At 35.0% G+C, this 16,292-nt stretch overlaps 2 protein-coding genes and 1 pseudogene across 6 annotated transcripts; all 3 read right to left on the bottom strand.

Moving 5' to 3' along the window:
- Window positions 1-754: 754 nt before the first annotated feature.
- On the bottom strand, window positions 755-9,788 carry LOC142529063 (uncharacterized). The gene is made up of 18 exons (XM_075634445.1): window positions 9,619-9,788; window positions 9,447-9,546; window positions 9,286-9,339; window positions 9,140-9,192; window positions 8,308-8,341; window positions 7,345-7,417; window positions 6,209-6,300; window positions 5,756-5,830; window positions 4,954-5,045; window positions 4,423-4,552; window positions 4,226-4,315; window positions 3,925-3,990; window positions 3,181-3,272; window positions 2,898-2,963; window positions 2,750-2,816; window positions 1,971-2,059; window positions 1,503-1,629; window positions 755-1,109 (listed from the first exon to the last, which is right to left on the bottom strand). The coding sequence occupies exons 1-18, from the start codon at window positions 9,741-9,743 to the stop codon at window positions 1,065-1,067; spliced, it is 1,470 nt and encodes a 489-aa protein (XP_075490560.1). The 5' UTR covers window positions 9,744-9,788; the 3' UTR covers window positions 755-1,064.
- Window positions 9,789-11,706: 1,918 nt separating this feature from the next.
- LOC142530129 (uncharacterized) lies at window positions 11,707-13,389 on the bottom strand. 5 transcript variants are annotated; one of them, XM_075635917.1, is made up of 3 exons: window positions 13,233-13,358; window positions 12,395-12,449; window positions 11,707-12,205 (listed from the first exon to the last, which is right to left on the bottom strand). In XM_075635917.1, the coding sequence occupies exon 3, from the start codon at window positions 12,200-12,202 to the stop codon at window positions 11,969-11,971; it is 234 nt and encodes a 77-aa protein (XP_075492032.1). In that variant the 5' UTR covers window positions 12,203-12,205; window positions 12,395-12,449; window positions 13,233-13,358; the 3' UTR covers window positions 11,707-11,968. The 5 variants fall into 5 exon arrangements, with proteins under 5 accessions (XP_075492032.1, XP_075492030.1, XP_075492031.1 ...); XM_075635915.1 differs by having other exon boundaries at window positions 11,707-12,278; window positions 13,233-13,350; XM_075635916.1 differs by lacking the exon at window positions 12,395-12,449 and having other exon boundaries at window positions 13,233-13,389.
- A 370-nt stretch (window positions 13,390-13,759) lies between these two features.
- On the bottom strand, window positions 13,760-15,680 carry LOC142528574 (ETHYLENE INSENSITIVE 3-like 3 protein; annotated as a pseudogene).
- Between the last annotated feature and the right edge of the window lie 612 nt (window positions 15,681-16,292).

The raw sequence follows: 16,292 nt of genomic DNA, 5'->3' as shown, positions 1-16,292 counted from the left end.
ATTATAATAAATATAATTGATAAAGTTGGTCCAACATAATATGGAGTTTTCTACATGTTGTTCTAAGTTACCAAGTAGGTTTAATGTTTGTTATTTGTAGCCAACATCGCCAATTAAAAGAATCCTATTTGGCATGCTCAAACTTGTTCATAAGAATCCCATTTGGCATGCCATGCTCAAACTTTTTCATCATTTAATTTTTATTTTTTTTAAAAAAAAAAAAGACATGGTGCCAAAAATTACACTCCTGAAACCCACGTATCATTTCTTAGAAAAAAATCGATACAAAATATATGATATTTACAAAAAATAAATTTTGAGTATAAAATTAAAACAACTATATCAATATTAATATTTGCTGCACTTATTTGTTTACTCAAATGTCATATATTAATATCTAAAAAATTGATACTCAGATATAATATATTGCTACCACATTTTTAACCTAAACATATTTTTGTGGATAAGAGAGCCTTGATTGGACCTACATGTTCTGTGCATGGAAATTAAAGAATTAATGGATTTTTAAAAAAGTGCAGAAACTGAAGTTGTTTGATCCCTAAAAAGAGAGAGCATAACATTGGAAAATGGTGCCAAAATTGAAAAAAGGAAGAAGCTATGTTTTTTTTCCTCAATCATTTCAACACCCACACTTTCTTTAAGTGGGATCGATGACTTTTTGACCTCAATAATTCACAGCCGGAATATAAATGAAAATTTTGTTTAATCTTTTATGTCACGCTTCTCAACATAATGAAAAGAAAATTCATGTCAACATATACCAAAGTCAGATTTGGTGGCAAATAATTTGTTTTGGAAAAGGTTGTCTTATCACTACAATCCACACTTCAGATACACTTCACACATTAAGATCAATGTCCCCTCACATTTTTAAATGGTGTTCATCGAAACAACTGGAAAAATGTAAATTACATTACCTGAAGACAAAAAAAAACATCGACATCTTGCTACATTCATCGTGTATATCTTTGCATGATCAAAGATGACGTGTAGTTTCCTCAAGTCCAGAATTATTATTTACTGAACGGATGGCCAACTGCTGCTCAGTGTGACACTTTTGAATCAGAAATAACCAGCAATGACGAGAGCTAAAACAGCAAAAATACTAAAATTAACAACCATAGAATGAAAATTTTATCGGCAAAGCAGATTTTTTTCTACAGATCTGCTGGTAAGCACTATGGGAAATTGCAAACACCGAATAAGATGAATCTATCAGACGAAAAACTTGTAATGAAAAATAAATGCAGTAATATATTCATCAGATTTAGCATGTTTGTACCCAATGCTGACATATGATAAATACACAAAATGAGAATCGTGGAGCAGAAGTCGCAATCATGTCAAATAAATTGTAAATCAGGGTTGAAATATAATAGAATCTGCCTCCAATGTGAGTTTTAAAACTAGCTGAGGGCGATCTGAATTTATTCAATATTTGATTATGAAGCAAGCTACAGCATCAATAAGTTGGAATGTACCTTAGTTCCAGCCACAATGGTGCCATTCAGGGGATGAGACGCGCATGCAGTAATACCTTCAGAGAGTGGCACAAATCTGTTCTGTATATGCTGGCCAATTGTTCCATCATTGCTTTTATCATCACAACTAGCACCAAACTTCAAATTAGCAGCCCAAACCCAAAAACTTTTATTTGTTATTCCTTTTTACATTGCTAAAAGAATCTGGGGAATCACACTCAAACACACACCTACCCAGCCAAACATGAACAGCATTAACAAATTTTTCCCAAATGAGTAGAAAGGGTCAATAATGAATGGATAAATAATATCAAACCTGGAAATGTATTAGCCGGCTTAATATGTTAAATAAATACATGGAGAGCTAATTTGCCTCATGTATCAAGTGATCAGACACACTGCTTGAATAAACACTATGTAGTAATCCTAAAGAATGGCTGAAATTTGAATTGTTTGGGAGTTCCTTACTTGTAATCCACATGACAAGCAGAGGCACTGTCTGGATAGAAATCCAAAAGGTAAAGGCCATTACTGGACGGTGATCCCACAACGTAGATCTGCAAAAAGGTCGACAATAAAAGTTGCAAAAATGAGAAGATACTATAACTGCATACTAACATTATTAGAAATCACTCAAGATCACAAGACTAAAATCCATGACCTTTCATTGCAGGTAAATGAGATGAGAATATATCAATCAGAGAGGCACTCAGCCCGCGCTTTCATACCACGGAATAAGCTAGAATATAGAAATGCAATAGACAGACAAGTCGAAAACATTTTTATAAATTTCTACGTTCTTTCACTTTTTCCCTCTCTCCGTGGAATTGCAACATTGACTTTCTAAAAAATCAACAATACAAAGTCATACTGCGTCGAACATACATAAGACTAGTGACCCTTAGCATGCGTTGCGTGCTTGTACAATTTTTTTATAATTAATTTGATTTATATTTAAATGAGGGTCACACCATAATTCTGAAAAATAGGAAGAGATTAAACTGCAATTTTGATATAATGAATTAAAAAAAACAGAAAAAGACCAAAAAACAGACGTAAGGATTGAACCTACAACTTTCTGCTTAGGAAGTAGCTAATCAATCCACTGAGCTACATGTAGCTTGCATTAGAAACCAAACACTTTATTAACATATTTAATTATAAAAACAGACCATGACACCGTGTATTTTGGTTCTGTTACGAGAAAACTTAATAATAGTAATAGATAGATTGCTTAAATGACTCACTGAGTTTATTGGAAGCCAACACGGTTTTCTCAAGAATGAGACATTGGTAAAACCATTGGATGCATCCCTGTAAGTTGACATCAGCAAGGGGGGACAACATTCAGCGATCTTCATTCAAAAGAAAGTAGGAAGTTCATGTTGTACATACAGCCAAGGAGGTGGTGGGCAATGAATATGTGTCACTTGAAGCTTGTTAGTGTCTAGAACGCCTGACCTGGAAGAAACAATAACAGCAATAAGCATATAATCCAATCTGAACAAGACAGATATATAGGATGGAAGAGTCCAAAAATAAGGTAAGATGGGAGTTGAAGACGGTCAGGTTTTCAGCTCTTGACAAATGGTAACAAATGCAATTAATTACAGCTGTCACTAGACTTCAGACCATTCCAAAACATAAAAAAGCAGCATGCCGTTTTTCGCAAACATACCAACCATCATCAAGATGAAATGCCAATTGGTAAGGGCATGATGGATCAATATCAATCGAGTGTATTTCCTTTGAAACAATATTTGATTGAGCCTGCAGATAATTGATAATATGTAGTCATATTCAGCCATTGCATATAAAAGAATCAAAGGGTGAAACAAATGGTAAGCCATCGAGCAGAAAAGGAGTATACGATTCCAAGAATCCAAATGGGTAGAGTACCTTGATAGATTGTAAATTTATAATATGGAGTACATTTTTCTGAACTTACGGGACAAAAAAACAAATTTCTGATGTAAGATTCCTTACAAGAATATCACATAAAATGGTGGTCTTGCTGCCTTTGTTAAAATTGCAATAGTACGGTAGTATATGAGTAATGAAAGTTGAATTACCCTTCATAACATAACCCAACATGTGCTTGAGCGGAATTTGTTCAATAACATAGTGGAGTATGTGAATCAGTAGTCCCTACATCTACATACCAAATAAATATCTTCCACTAACATTTGATCATTATAGACAACAAACAAATATTACCTACAGAAATTATCTTTGCAGCCAACAATATACTTGAGTGAAGTAATCTTTTCATTTTTAGAAATGGTTTCAAAAACAAAAGAGTTGGATTCAATGAAACCAGGCCAGATAGTTTAAATAAACGATGAAAAAAAGGTCAGAAAATTTCAGCACAACAGTTGACAAGGTATGGAACTAGAAAACTGATGTGGATTATTTTGCATACCTTTAAGGACCATATCTTCTCCAGCTCATGTGATAACTTGACCGCAATAAGAGGAGAACAATATCCCTAAATAAGCAAAGCTTCTGTTATGGCTACTGGCTATCGATCAGTCAAGAAAGATTTCTTCTTAAGAAAATGGGTTTGTGCTATTCATCCAGCACAATCTCAATCTTATACGTCTTTCTATCTTTGCTGTTTGTTTTTTCTTTTTGACTATATGATGCAGACTTTATCCCCAGCAATGTTAGAATAAAAGGTCCTCTTAGCCAAATCACTGGGCATAAACCAGAAGTGCCGGTACCTCTTTGTGATTACTGAAAGCAGTAGATGATCGTCCTCCACGCAGATCCCACATATATATAATTCCCTGCTTGCTAGCTCCTAATATAATCTATAGGCTCAACAAAATAAAGTGATGGCTATAGTCTGTTCTTGAAAGTGAGTGATGAAATAAGGATTATTTTTGGCCTCATTAGTCAACTTCAATAAAAAACTTACCTCATTATCCCCACTTAACTTGATACTGTTAAGTGTCCCAGAGGAATTGGTTGAGAGTTCCAAACAGGGAAGATCACTAGCTCTTCTATCCCACACATCAATTGATCCATTAGCATCAGAAGCAAGCAACCTATTAATGCGTATTATAACGAAGCAACGCACAAGAAATGAAAGACTTGTCAGCATATGACTAAACTAAAAAAAAAAAAATAATAATAATAATAATAATAATAATAATAAGAAAGAAAGAAAGAATCACAAATACAGCACCTTAAATTTGTTCTAAATTATCATTTTTCTCTGAGGTCGACCTATGCAAAACAATGTTACATCAATAACCTACTTTCTATTCTCCAGAGATCACTTGCCCCTATTCTTTCCTCTTTTTTAATGAATAATTGGCTTCCTAACATCATAAACACTTGTATAATTTCTCTTGCAATATATTATCGATTGAAAATCATGGAGAAGACGATGCCTCTCATTCATTACAAACAAAAAAATTCAAGCAAGAGTCCGATAGTTTTAAACCTTGAATTGTCGTCAGAAGAAAAAGCTATGTCTGAGAAACCTTTATGAGAATCAATCCCATGAACAGTGACAATGGGCCTCTTTCTTAGCACCTGCATATAAAAGTACACTGAAAAGGTTATAGGTAAGTGAAAAGCCATGGTCAAAACACAAATGCAAACTCATAACAGCTACAACAAAATCCTACCGATCTATGCCTTCATTAGACTGACACAACTTCCAAAAAATTAAATGCATGTTCTCAGTCATGAGAGTAATTGGTGCCTATTCCAGCTTTTCATTCGTGTTATTTTCTTTCAGTCCAATGCATTCGTCAGAAATTTCAGATATATTTGACCCATCCATACACTAATGGATCAGACTTCAACGTAAATGCAAAATATGGTAAGGATACTATCATAGATACCCATATATGGACAAGCTTAACAACAAAATTGCTTCTTTGTATATCATACTGGTTACGGAAAGAAAACAAGGAGGAATCGGAACAGAATGGATTGCATGAGGTCTGTTATTATCAGCCCATATAGAGATCTAATGGATTTATTTAGTTAAATCCATGATTTCCCTTTCCTTTTAATCACAATTCAGAGGATCTAAAGTGGGTCACCTTTTGATAAAAAACATCTTTTTATCACTTTCATTAGTTTTTACTATCAGGTTTGCTTGTTAACTCGACAAGTATTTGTGCACCATCAGTTAGATTCCCTATATAAAAAGTAAGGTGGGCCTTAGTTAAGACCAAGACTGCAGAAAATTCATTGAAGAAAGGTGAAAAAATGCTCGAGGAAAAAATGCTCACCTCAACCGGTTCAGAGGAGACATACCCAATGTCATAAACATGGACTTCACTGCTTTTTGTTGATGTGCAGGCTATCTGCAAGGTAAGAAAAGAAGTGTGAAGAAGCAAATTACAGAAATTTTTTTACTAGAAAATAAGGTTCAAGAAATTTGTGGGGGGGTAAATTGTATCCGCAACCCCTGTAAAAATTCAAAAAAGCAAAAAACCCGCGTTTTAAAAATCAGGCAAGGGATAAGCGTGTTTGACTTTTTTTACACGGGTTACAAGTGTTCGAATTTTATAAATAAGAGGATTTATTAGTCTAGTAATATTTTTAGGACGTTGTATGCTTTTAGGCTTTTCATGAGGGGATCCGGTGCAATTAGGCCAAATTTGTGGCATTTTGTGTTTCTTCAAATGTATGCTTCCTGTCTATTCCAAATAAATTTTAGCCAAGGCCCTTGGGTTGCAAACCTCATCTTGGTTAGCAGCATTCCAACGGATGACATCAAGTTGTTGAGAAGTAGATACATGCAGCACTTGTTTTGCTTCATCTTCTTTCACATCTAAAAAATTTTATGCATCAAAAGAACAACATGAGGACATTCTGAGTTCTAGGGGTACCATGCAGAAAGATAATCAAATCAGAAAAATCTTAGACAAAAAAAAACGATGACACTGATCCATGTTTCCATAATTGCAACAGAGCTCAATATCTAATCTTGAAAGTAAATTGCAAAAAAAAAAAAAACCTTGCGTTTTTTAGGTAGTCGTAACTCCGATATGAAAAATCAAATAACGAAAACCCCCTTTATTTTCAAATTTGTAACCGAGATTCCCAAATGAAAAAATTAAAGATCTAATACCTAAAATCTCATGCGAAAATTTAATGAGCTAAAAACACCTTGTGCTGCTAAATTTATACACCCAGCTGACAATTTTTGTGGTATGCACTCATACATTATATTACATCAAAATTAAATTGCCCACAGTCGAAAATAATATTTTAAATATAACAGCAAAAAATATGTTTTTCCTTGTTATATATCACATTAAAATTTCAAATTTATGTTTTTAATTTAATTTTCATTACAATTTCATGTTTAGACGCTTAAAAAGCACGTATACTACAAACAAATTTGTTGGCATGGGAGTTTTTCCAACATAAAATATGGGAATTTTAACTCTGTTCATTTTACACATGTGGTTTTTATTATAAATCTAACAAGACAATAAGGTTTTATTTCTACTTCTTCACACGACTGTTTCAGCTACAAAATTTGTTTTTTTTTTTTAAAAAAAGAGTTGTTTAGCTTGTTAATTTTCATAGTCTGTTTAAGCTATAAATTTAACACAATGAGTTTTAATTTATGCTTGCTGTAAATTTAAGGGGTCAAATGCGTTCTAGCCAATTGTCAGGTGTGAATTTTAGTAGCAGGCTTATTTTATAAAATGTTATTGAAAAAAGGAAGCGCAAGTCAAAGTTCCGAAGTGAATGTGCTTAAAAATTTTGGAATTTGTATCTCATAGCCAAAATTATTGGTACCAAATGATCGGCAACTTCATTGTACAAAAACAGACAATAAATCTGTGTGTTAATTATTGGTTACCTGGACTATGGATATTATCAAAGTCATGCACAGTTAAGCAACCTGATTTTGTCACTGATGCTAGATATACTCCCTAAAAAAACAAAGCAGACATTGATAAGCATAATTTTGTCTCATAAACCAGCTAAAAGCTAGAGCAATCTCCCATTGTATGAGTTCACAAACATATAGTCGGTGACTCAGCATGAAAGTAGAACAGTTTCAATGAGTCTTATTATGATTCTGGTATATAAAACTCAATACCTTACACGCCTTAGACATACTAGTCATGACATAGTAAGGGTGATTATGCTCTCTGAATTCTGGTCCTTCCCTTCTTTCCAAGGTCAATAGTCAAGGGCCAATGATAATATATTAATAAAATATAATCGTACAAAAAACTTGGTCCAAACAGTAGTAGATGACTACAAAATTTCGCATGTGAAATGACTGACTATTCTCTCAGTTTTGAGACTATTCAGGTTGACAATTTAGCGGCATTCTGGAAGACTTGAAGCATATGTCACCCAAATATGGGGGTGTAAATTTTGGAAATACTACTTAATCTTGATCCTCAAAGGAGAACATGATTTATCATTTACTGGACCATACTCATCAGCCGGCCAATGCATAAAAATGGAAAATCCGAGAATCGGTAATTCAAGCGTTCATAATGAGCTATTCAATACATTAACTATTTTTTGCATTAAGTTTATAAGATGACATTACAAAATTAAATTTTATAAATTTTGATGACTTTTATATTAAAATAAAAGTATTTCTTTCCAAGAAACGTGTTTCCTGCTATCAAGTGACATCAAAAACTTTTCTGAGCTCTTTAATGGTAGTCCTGAGAATTGCATTAACGATGAGATGAAATGTTTTATATTTAACTTAACCCTAAAACTATCTGAATGCAGCATGCAACTATACAAGGGACCATTGTGACATACAACTGCAGGATCTACTAATGTAGCAAGTCACCTTGGAGTCAAATTCAACTGCTGAGATGCCCCACCTGAAATTGAAGAGCAAAGAGTGGCAATCATTAGTACTAGATATCCAGCAAGAGGAACATAATTAGGACAAAAGAAAATAAAGTACATGATGTGAAATTTTTGTTATCATTTTCCTGAATCAAATTCTTGTCTCACGAAATGAAAACAAGTACTATCATTCATTTCTTAATCTTTTCTATAAGAACAAAATTTTCATCCTTTTCATATATCCATTACTTTTAACTGAGCTTTTAATCATTTTTCAAAAATACTATATTATTGTATTATAGAATGTTCTAAAAAAACACACCACTGCTTTAAAATTTTAGAATAAATTTATTCAACTATCTGTAACATGGTTTGACAACTCAATTTCTCCAAAACTTACACATACATTTATTTCCCCAGATCATACCTTCAAAATATTTCCCAAAGCTCCCAATATAAATCAAGCACTAAGATAAAAAAAATTCAACTGAAATAAAAACTATTGGAATACAATAAACACATAGGCAAAGCAATATGTTATCTGTTACACCACTCAATGAAAATCTATTAAGATAAATAAAGTAATGATTGTACAGTTTTCATGAACTGGACATTTTGATACTAGTGGTTTCTAAACGTAGCGACCAGATGAATATGTTTCCCGCACAAAAACATCAGCATATTGAAGAAACGCTATTAAGCATGAAGAAAAGAAAAAGACAATGAAAGTGGAAATTGGAACTGCTGGTTGCGCGGGGAAACATCAGCATATCGAAGAAACGCTATTAAACATAAAGAAAAGAAAAAAAGAATGAAAGTGAAAATTGGACCTGCTGGTTGTGCCGGGATTATTGTTCAATCTGGCGTCGATAAACCAATCAATCTGTCAAAAACTGCCTCTAATAAAAGACCAGCCCAAGCCAAATTCAAAATTTATGGTTTCATAAACTCCCAAACAAATTATAAAGTTCCATACATGGGTCTGGCATGGTTCTCCATCGACGTGATATGTATGAGGAAAAGCTCCAATCTTGGACCAAAAGAAGTGCAAAAGAAAGAAAATAAACAAGTCATCATCCACACACTCAATTATTTCGATAAATCAGTAATCAACCAGCAGGAAAAACCTCAACTGACCTCAGAGTAGGATTGAATTATGAGACCAGAAATACAACGACGATAATTAGGCTCGAATCTCCCGTTTAATTCGACGAGACTCCTCTTCCACCGATGCCTGAAATCGCGCGAGTTTACATGTGTTCGATTTGAACAACGGATGAAAAAGTGGGGAAATGAATGAATTACCATGTTGGTGGGTCTGGGCCTCTGATTCAACGAATTCACTGGGGCTAGGTATGGTTCCATGCAATCCCGATTATTTTCCCTCTCCTCTTCCGTAAACAGGGTTGAAACAGTACCGATTACTTCGAACATCCCGCCATATATAAACGCATTAGGTCTGGTCAAAATCAAATCTTTTTTTTTTTTTTGGGGGGAAAAACCAAAATATAACATAACATTCCTTATTTATTCTGTATACAACAAAAATATAAAAAATAATAATAATAATAACTTTTTTGAGGAAATACATACGTATGATACAAACTAAAAACAATGAAAGAAAAACGAGCCAGAATGCCATGTGTAATCCGATGAAGACGGCAATATATGATATTTTTTATTTATATATTACACCTTGCTACATCTGGACCGGACCCAGATCATGGTAAACGGGTCTATTAATCGGGTCAACAGATATGGTCCAGATCCATAATTGTAATCGACCAAAGGTCGTCCGATTACGATTTTAGGTTCTAAAATCCGACGTGTTGGCAATGTTTAATTATTTTTTTAAAAAAAATGGACAACAACGATCAGCCAGCGGATCAAGTGGCAGTTGGAAATCAACGACCACTTGTTGATCAACCCAACAGGTTTGAACTGCGGGTTGCCCCCCATTTGATTTTTTTTGCCACGAATTTCAACCCTATAAATATCCCCCATCATTTTCTTCTTCTTTTTTCCCACGCCATTCTCCTTCAATTTTCGATATCTAATTCTCAATTCAAGCTTATTTATCAATTTTCAAATTATCAATTGTCAACTAATATCAATTGTTCATTTATTTTCTTTAATTATTTCGATTTTATTTTTATACAAATGGTCGGTTCAAGTCGAAATGATAAGAGCAATGGAAAAGAACAATCATGTCCGAATTTGAGGATCGCGATTTTCCTTCATTTCAATATCGACGGCTATAATCTTGAATTTTTCGACGAGGAGAAACATTAAGAACAAGAGGCGGCCCAACAAATACAACATCATCCAAGTTAAGAAAGTATGAGCAATCCGATTCCAAAAAAACCGGAGAGCCTTAGATCTTGGACCATCATGAAGATCGACGAGCTCAGTTCCAATCTTTTGTTGCACTAAAAAATCTAAGTTGGAATGAGGTAGAAAAGGAACGAAGTATTATAGTGATGAATTCAGCAAGTTCTGGGACGATAAAACGAGTGGCATAATTGCAACTCTAGGGTGGACTAGCCGTGGCCCGAGCAGCTTGTGCAAGCATTTTTTGTTGCTGCCTAGTGTGTTTTGTTGCTCCATTTGCTCGCGTTTTCATTCAAGCCACTGGTTATTCTTAGGGCCGACGAAAATAGGCCGTTCGAGCCTCATTGCATTGAGGATATCTTTGCAGACAGGCAAAGATCACAGGGTCCAAGTCGGGTTAAAATCATGGTTATGCCTGGTTTTTATGAGCATGATAGTGTACTGAGGGGTAAAGTTCTCTGAAGATACAAATATGTGACTTGAATTGAAGTAGCTCAGTTCATTTAGTTGTCTCCTATATGGGATAACTAATGCTCGCTAGAAAAAAACTCTTGTAATCTTTATTTAGACATTTCCTTTATTGTTCCCATCAATTTACTGATTATTTAGTTAATTTAGCCTGGGATATATCATTTCAATACTTTTCATATTGGTTGGTATGCACGACCATATTAACATGCACTCCTCAAACTATATGAGAGTCAAAGACGGAGGTAAATTTTGAATTAAACTATTTCCAGTACCTATCTATTTTCATATTATATTAATAAACAAGCGGCAGTAGCAACCAACTTGAGTCTCTCTTTCTTTTTCTTATTTATTTATTTTTTTTACCTTTTTTTGGGGGGAAAAACGATTGTGTTTTGTGTAATAGATGATTCTGTAATTGATTACAATGAGATGAAATTGTTATATACACATACTTATTAATGTGGGATGAATTTTCTGGTTTTTTATGTTGTGTTGTGGAATGTAAATGGCAGGAGCTAATGGAGCTGGTTTCATCCACTCTGTAACGATTAACGAAAACCACAAAGCAGAAGTACATGGCGAATTTTTTTTTAAAAAAAAAAACGAGAAGAAACTTGTTTCTATTACCTAGTTTCTGCAGAAACAGTAAACATACTGTCATTTTTTGACAACCCAAATTCCATTATTCATCTCAGGATATCAATCATCTTATCATCTCATAAACTCAACCAAACAAACCTTGAAACTAATCATTGACATTTTATGTCATAAACCTTAATGTCCATATAAAAGTTCTGAACCAAGCAGACCGAAAAATGAAAGGAAAGAAATGATGAGAACCTTGCTACATGAGGAAATCAGCCGGATACCAGTTTTACAACAATGGCAAGCAAATTGAGAAGTATAAGAGGAACTCTCAAGTATTGGGTTGCATATATGAGACCAAGAATCTGCCCCTTGAATGAGTTTCTCTTTACCCCTGAATACTCTTGGAAGCTCCATCCTCTGGGGGCAAGGAATCGATCTTCATTTAATATGGCCAATGCATTTGCAAGAAGCAGGCAACCCTCCAGCAGCGTCCACAACCCCATTTCCTGCAGCATGCAACCGTCTATAAATTCTCTTTTCTACATGCTTTTTAATGTAATAAAATTTTCTTTCGTTTTCCTGAAACGAGTTAGATGAGAAACGTTTTACAAAGAGATATGCAATGAAGATTCAGTTCAAGCATTGACTAGTTCGATATCAGAGGAGTGTGTAGAGATGATCGTAAGTTATTCTACCAGAAACCACTTCAGCTGCTACAGTAAGCTTATCTCCTCGAAACACAGTTAGGCTCTGTTTGCGCATAAAATTGCATCAATCATGCAAGACACAAACACCAGCCAAAATGAAGTGAAATGTGAAATCTAAGTCCTAAAACAAACAAAATGAATCCTCATTTGATCGTTGGTTATATTCTCTTTGGAAACTAGGAAATTAATTTAGGTAAATGAAGGAACTGAAAAAGGAGAACACATAAAATGACAACAAAATTAATTATGCCATCATGAACTGATTTTTTTTTTTTTTACCAACTAGGGACTGAAATGGAAGCTGAAGGATTTGAAACTAAAACAATTAAACAGGAAGTAAGTAAATGAAATTGCATAAAGTTGCTTGCTTGAGCTGTCGATTTGATTGCCAATTATCCTTTTTTTCACGATCACCTCTCTTTTTTATTCTTTTCGCGATTCTTTAGAAATTGGATAAATTGCAGTAAATTTACGGAAGATCTTAGGACTTTTGAGTAAATATCACTGATTTCAGTGAGAAAAGGGGAAGATAAAAAAAAAGTGCATCTTTCAGGTTCTCTTAGTTGGATCTTATTGAATTTGTGCTGCAACCATCAATGCCAAAATTCAATTTTCGGTGTGTTAGTTCAGAAATTTATGAACCAAGATAAGCAATCTCATCTTAAACCAAAACATGTTTCAGAAAGGAAAACAAGCTAAAAACAAATTATTTTTCCTCGTAAAGATTTGTACAACCTTGTTCAACTCAAATCAGCTTGTTCAATTTCGGCATCGCATACAAGAAATGAAAAACAAAAAGATATAATAGAGGAAGTTTTCCACTGACCTTGCTTGTACAAATTGGTGAATTGAAATTCGCTGATGAACAGAAACTCTGTGACCTAATCGGAGAGGGGTTTTTTTTTGTGTTTTTTCCAAATAATACAAAAGATAATTAATTTTTTACCAAAATAACAAACCTTAAAAAATTTGAATGAAACCCGACCCGGGCCCTTAGGTTGTGAGTTTACTTATAGAATTTTATTTAAATTTTTTTTAGAGATCTTTAATTTAAATGTAAAAAAAAAAAAAAAACTAAATCAAAAAGAATAAAAATATATAATAGGAAGTAATTTATTAATATTATAGCAATAGTGTTAAAAAATAAAATCAATATATACATGTTCTATTATAAACTTCGATATATAGTAGAAATTGACTTATTTAATTAAAATACATATAATAATAAAATAGCAAATTTTCGATAATGATTTAGTACACTTATATGGACTACTGACTGAAAATATCTATTTTTATTAAGATATTATAATCATATAGTTAAAAATCTGAAATGATTTTACATGAATAACTGAATTATGATCGTGGGAACCCTTCTCCAGAAATATCATTTCCATTCCTAGGCAGAGGGAAGCCGGCGTCCTCTGCTCTTAATCGCACCTCCCTGAATGCTGTTTCAGACAACCGTCCTCGATGGCTGGATCCAACTGTTAATGGTGGATGATACGAGTAACCAGTCAATCCAAAATGGTGAGATTTTCGACACCTTTGAGGGAGAGTTGAATCTCGCGGTCCTGGATGCCAAATAGAATTATGGAGATTATGATTCAATCCTGCATCTTGGGATTCGGGATTTGACACAGACTTTTGTGTTTCTTCGTGTAACTCAACACGTTGAGGCATGCTTTGTAACTGATAATTTTGAGGTGCAGTAAAGATATGAGCCACATGAGTTACAAGGTCAGCACTCTGAGACATTGGATGAGGTAAGGGTTCATTATCTGATGGCACGCTCCTTATAGGGACAACATTTGAAGAAGAAAAGGAGTAGAATAAGTTAATATTGGATGCTTCTAAGCAGGCATTTTCCTCATGAGGCCTTGTGCTTGTTATTCCATCAGTTTCTGGCTGCATCTCACTGATCAATAATCCAGATAATGATTCACTGTAGTTTCTGTTCATCATCATGCCATCAAGATCCTCATGTGGATGAGAAATGTGAGATGGCACGGTCAGTTGGTCGGCAAGGCCTGATTTTTTTTATTTTTCCTTTCCGTGAGACGATACTCCCATTTGGTTAACAGGGCTGGATTTTGGGTATTTTCTTTTCTGGGATCGTTCCCATGCATGTTGTTTATTGCCAGGTTGAGGTGTAACATGAGCAGGAGGCTCAAAAGGTACTCTATCTGTAGACTCATCTCTCCTATCATCTTTAGATGAAACAGATCCCATGCCATCAACACAATCGACATCGTAATCACTGTCGCGGTCGACAGAAGGTTTCTGCTTACTTCCACGGTCTTTGGAAGGTGCCTCACTTATGCTAGATAATCCATTATCACTACTTGGCTGCTGGATATAAGACGCCTCCCTGCTCAAAACTCCTAGCCATATCGAGCTCTCTTTGGCAGTCATCTTATCCTGTAAACACTTAGACTGCCTAACTAGCCTCCTTATCTTTGCCATATTGGGTGATATATGCTTTATAACAGCAGTTAGCACCCCAAGTTTCCATATCTTTTTCAGATCACGAGGCTTCTTATACAGAGGAGTCTGACCCTTGGGTAATCCCAATCTAATCCACCACTCCTCATTCCCCTTTGGCCACCAAGGTGGAGGGATGCCCTTCTCAAGTGGATACTTACGCTGTGGCGGATTGCAATATTGCATCAAGGCAGATAAAAGAGATCCAACTGTGGCATCTTGCAAATCTTGAAGGACTCTTTGTGAATTACCATTTTGACCACCACCTCCATCTTCTCTGGAAAGGCAGTCGGCCTCATACTTAGCAATGGCCGCGGGACCGTTCTTGTCGAACTTCACCTTTTCTTTCCACCAAGCTCTAACATTTTCTGATGTACCGCTAACTGGCTTGCCCTTATCCGGAATAATGCCATACACAAATCCACGAGCATTGCAGACTTCTGTGAGCTTCGACACGTATTTCAAAATGCCATCTTGAGCGCGAGCCATCTTCTTTCTTCGTGCCTGATCTGTGGAGGACTTCGCCTTCTGCCTCTCTGCAGCCTGCAATAAAGCAAGCTTCTGCCTTTCCTTAATCCCTTTGAGCCTGCCTCGGTCCTTCCACATTCGCTTTTCCAATTCTTCTTCCTCAATCTCTTCATCGCTAACATCTTTCTCCTCCAAGTTACCAGCTACTCGTATGTCATCAACCTCGATATCCGAACTATTTCACAATGTATCCCAATAAGATTTAACAAGAATAGTCAATAACATGAGAATATACATTACACTTCAGCACAAATATCCCTTCCATGATTAATTCACTAATAAACAAATCCACCGTCAATAAAAAAAAAAAGCGAAACATATATAAACACCTACAATACGATACTAATTAGATTAACACCTAAAATATTCCAGAAATTAGTAAAACTGAAAAATTAATCAGTCAAAGCAATCAATGGCTGAATCATCTCTCTACACCAGAAATGTTTACACTTCACAGAATTGATGCAAACCCAGAACCTTATGGTGTGCAAGCTTCACAAGTCTATATATGAACTGCATCAAGCTTCAAGAGAATGGAACTCCAAGTTTTCCCAAGTTGTGCTCCAGTTTGGTCTTGCTCAATCCAAGTCTGATTATTCTTTATTCACTAAGGGATCGGGTTCCTCATTTGTTGCTCTATTAGTATATGTGGATGATATCATTATCACTGGGCCGTCTCATGTGCTCATTGAATCCTTAATGCAGTTCTTACATTGCCAATTCAAGTTTCGTGATCTGGGCTGCCTGAAGTACTTCTTGGGTGTTGAAATTGCTCGATCTTCCACGGGCATTGTATTATCTCAATGCCAATATGTTTTGCAACTTCTTGCTGACATGGGTTTTCTGGCTAGCAAGCCGGTTATGACACCCATGGATC

This window comes from Primulina tabacum, chromosome 16, assembly GCF_025594145.1.
Source record: "Primulina tabacum isolate GXHZ01 chromosome 16, ASM2559414v2, whole genome shotgun sequence".
Taxonomy (NCBI): Eukaryota; Viridiplantae; Streptophyta; class Magnoliopsida; order Lamiales; family Gesneriaceae; genus Primulina; species Primulina tabacum.
Note: the sequence above shows the minus strand (reverse complement) of the source record. Positions and strands in the feature narration are given on the sequence as shown.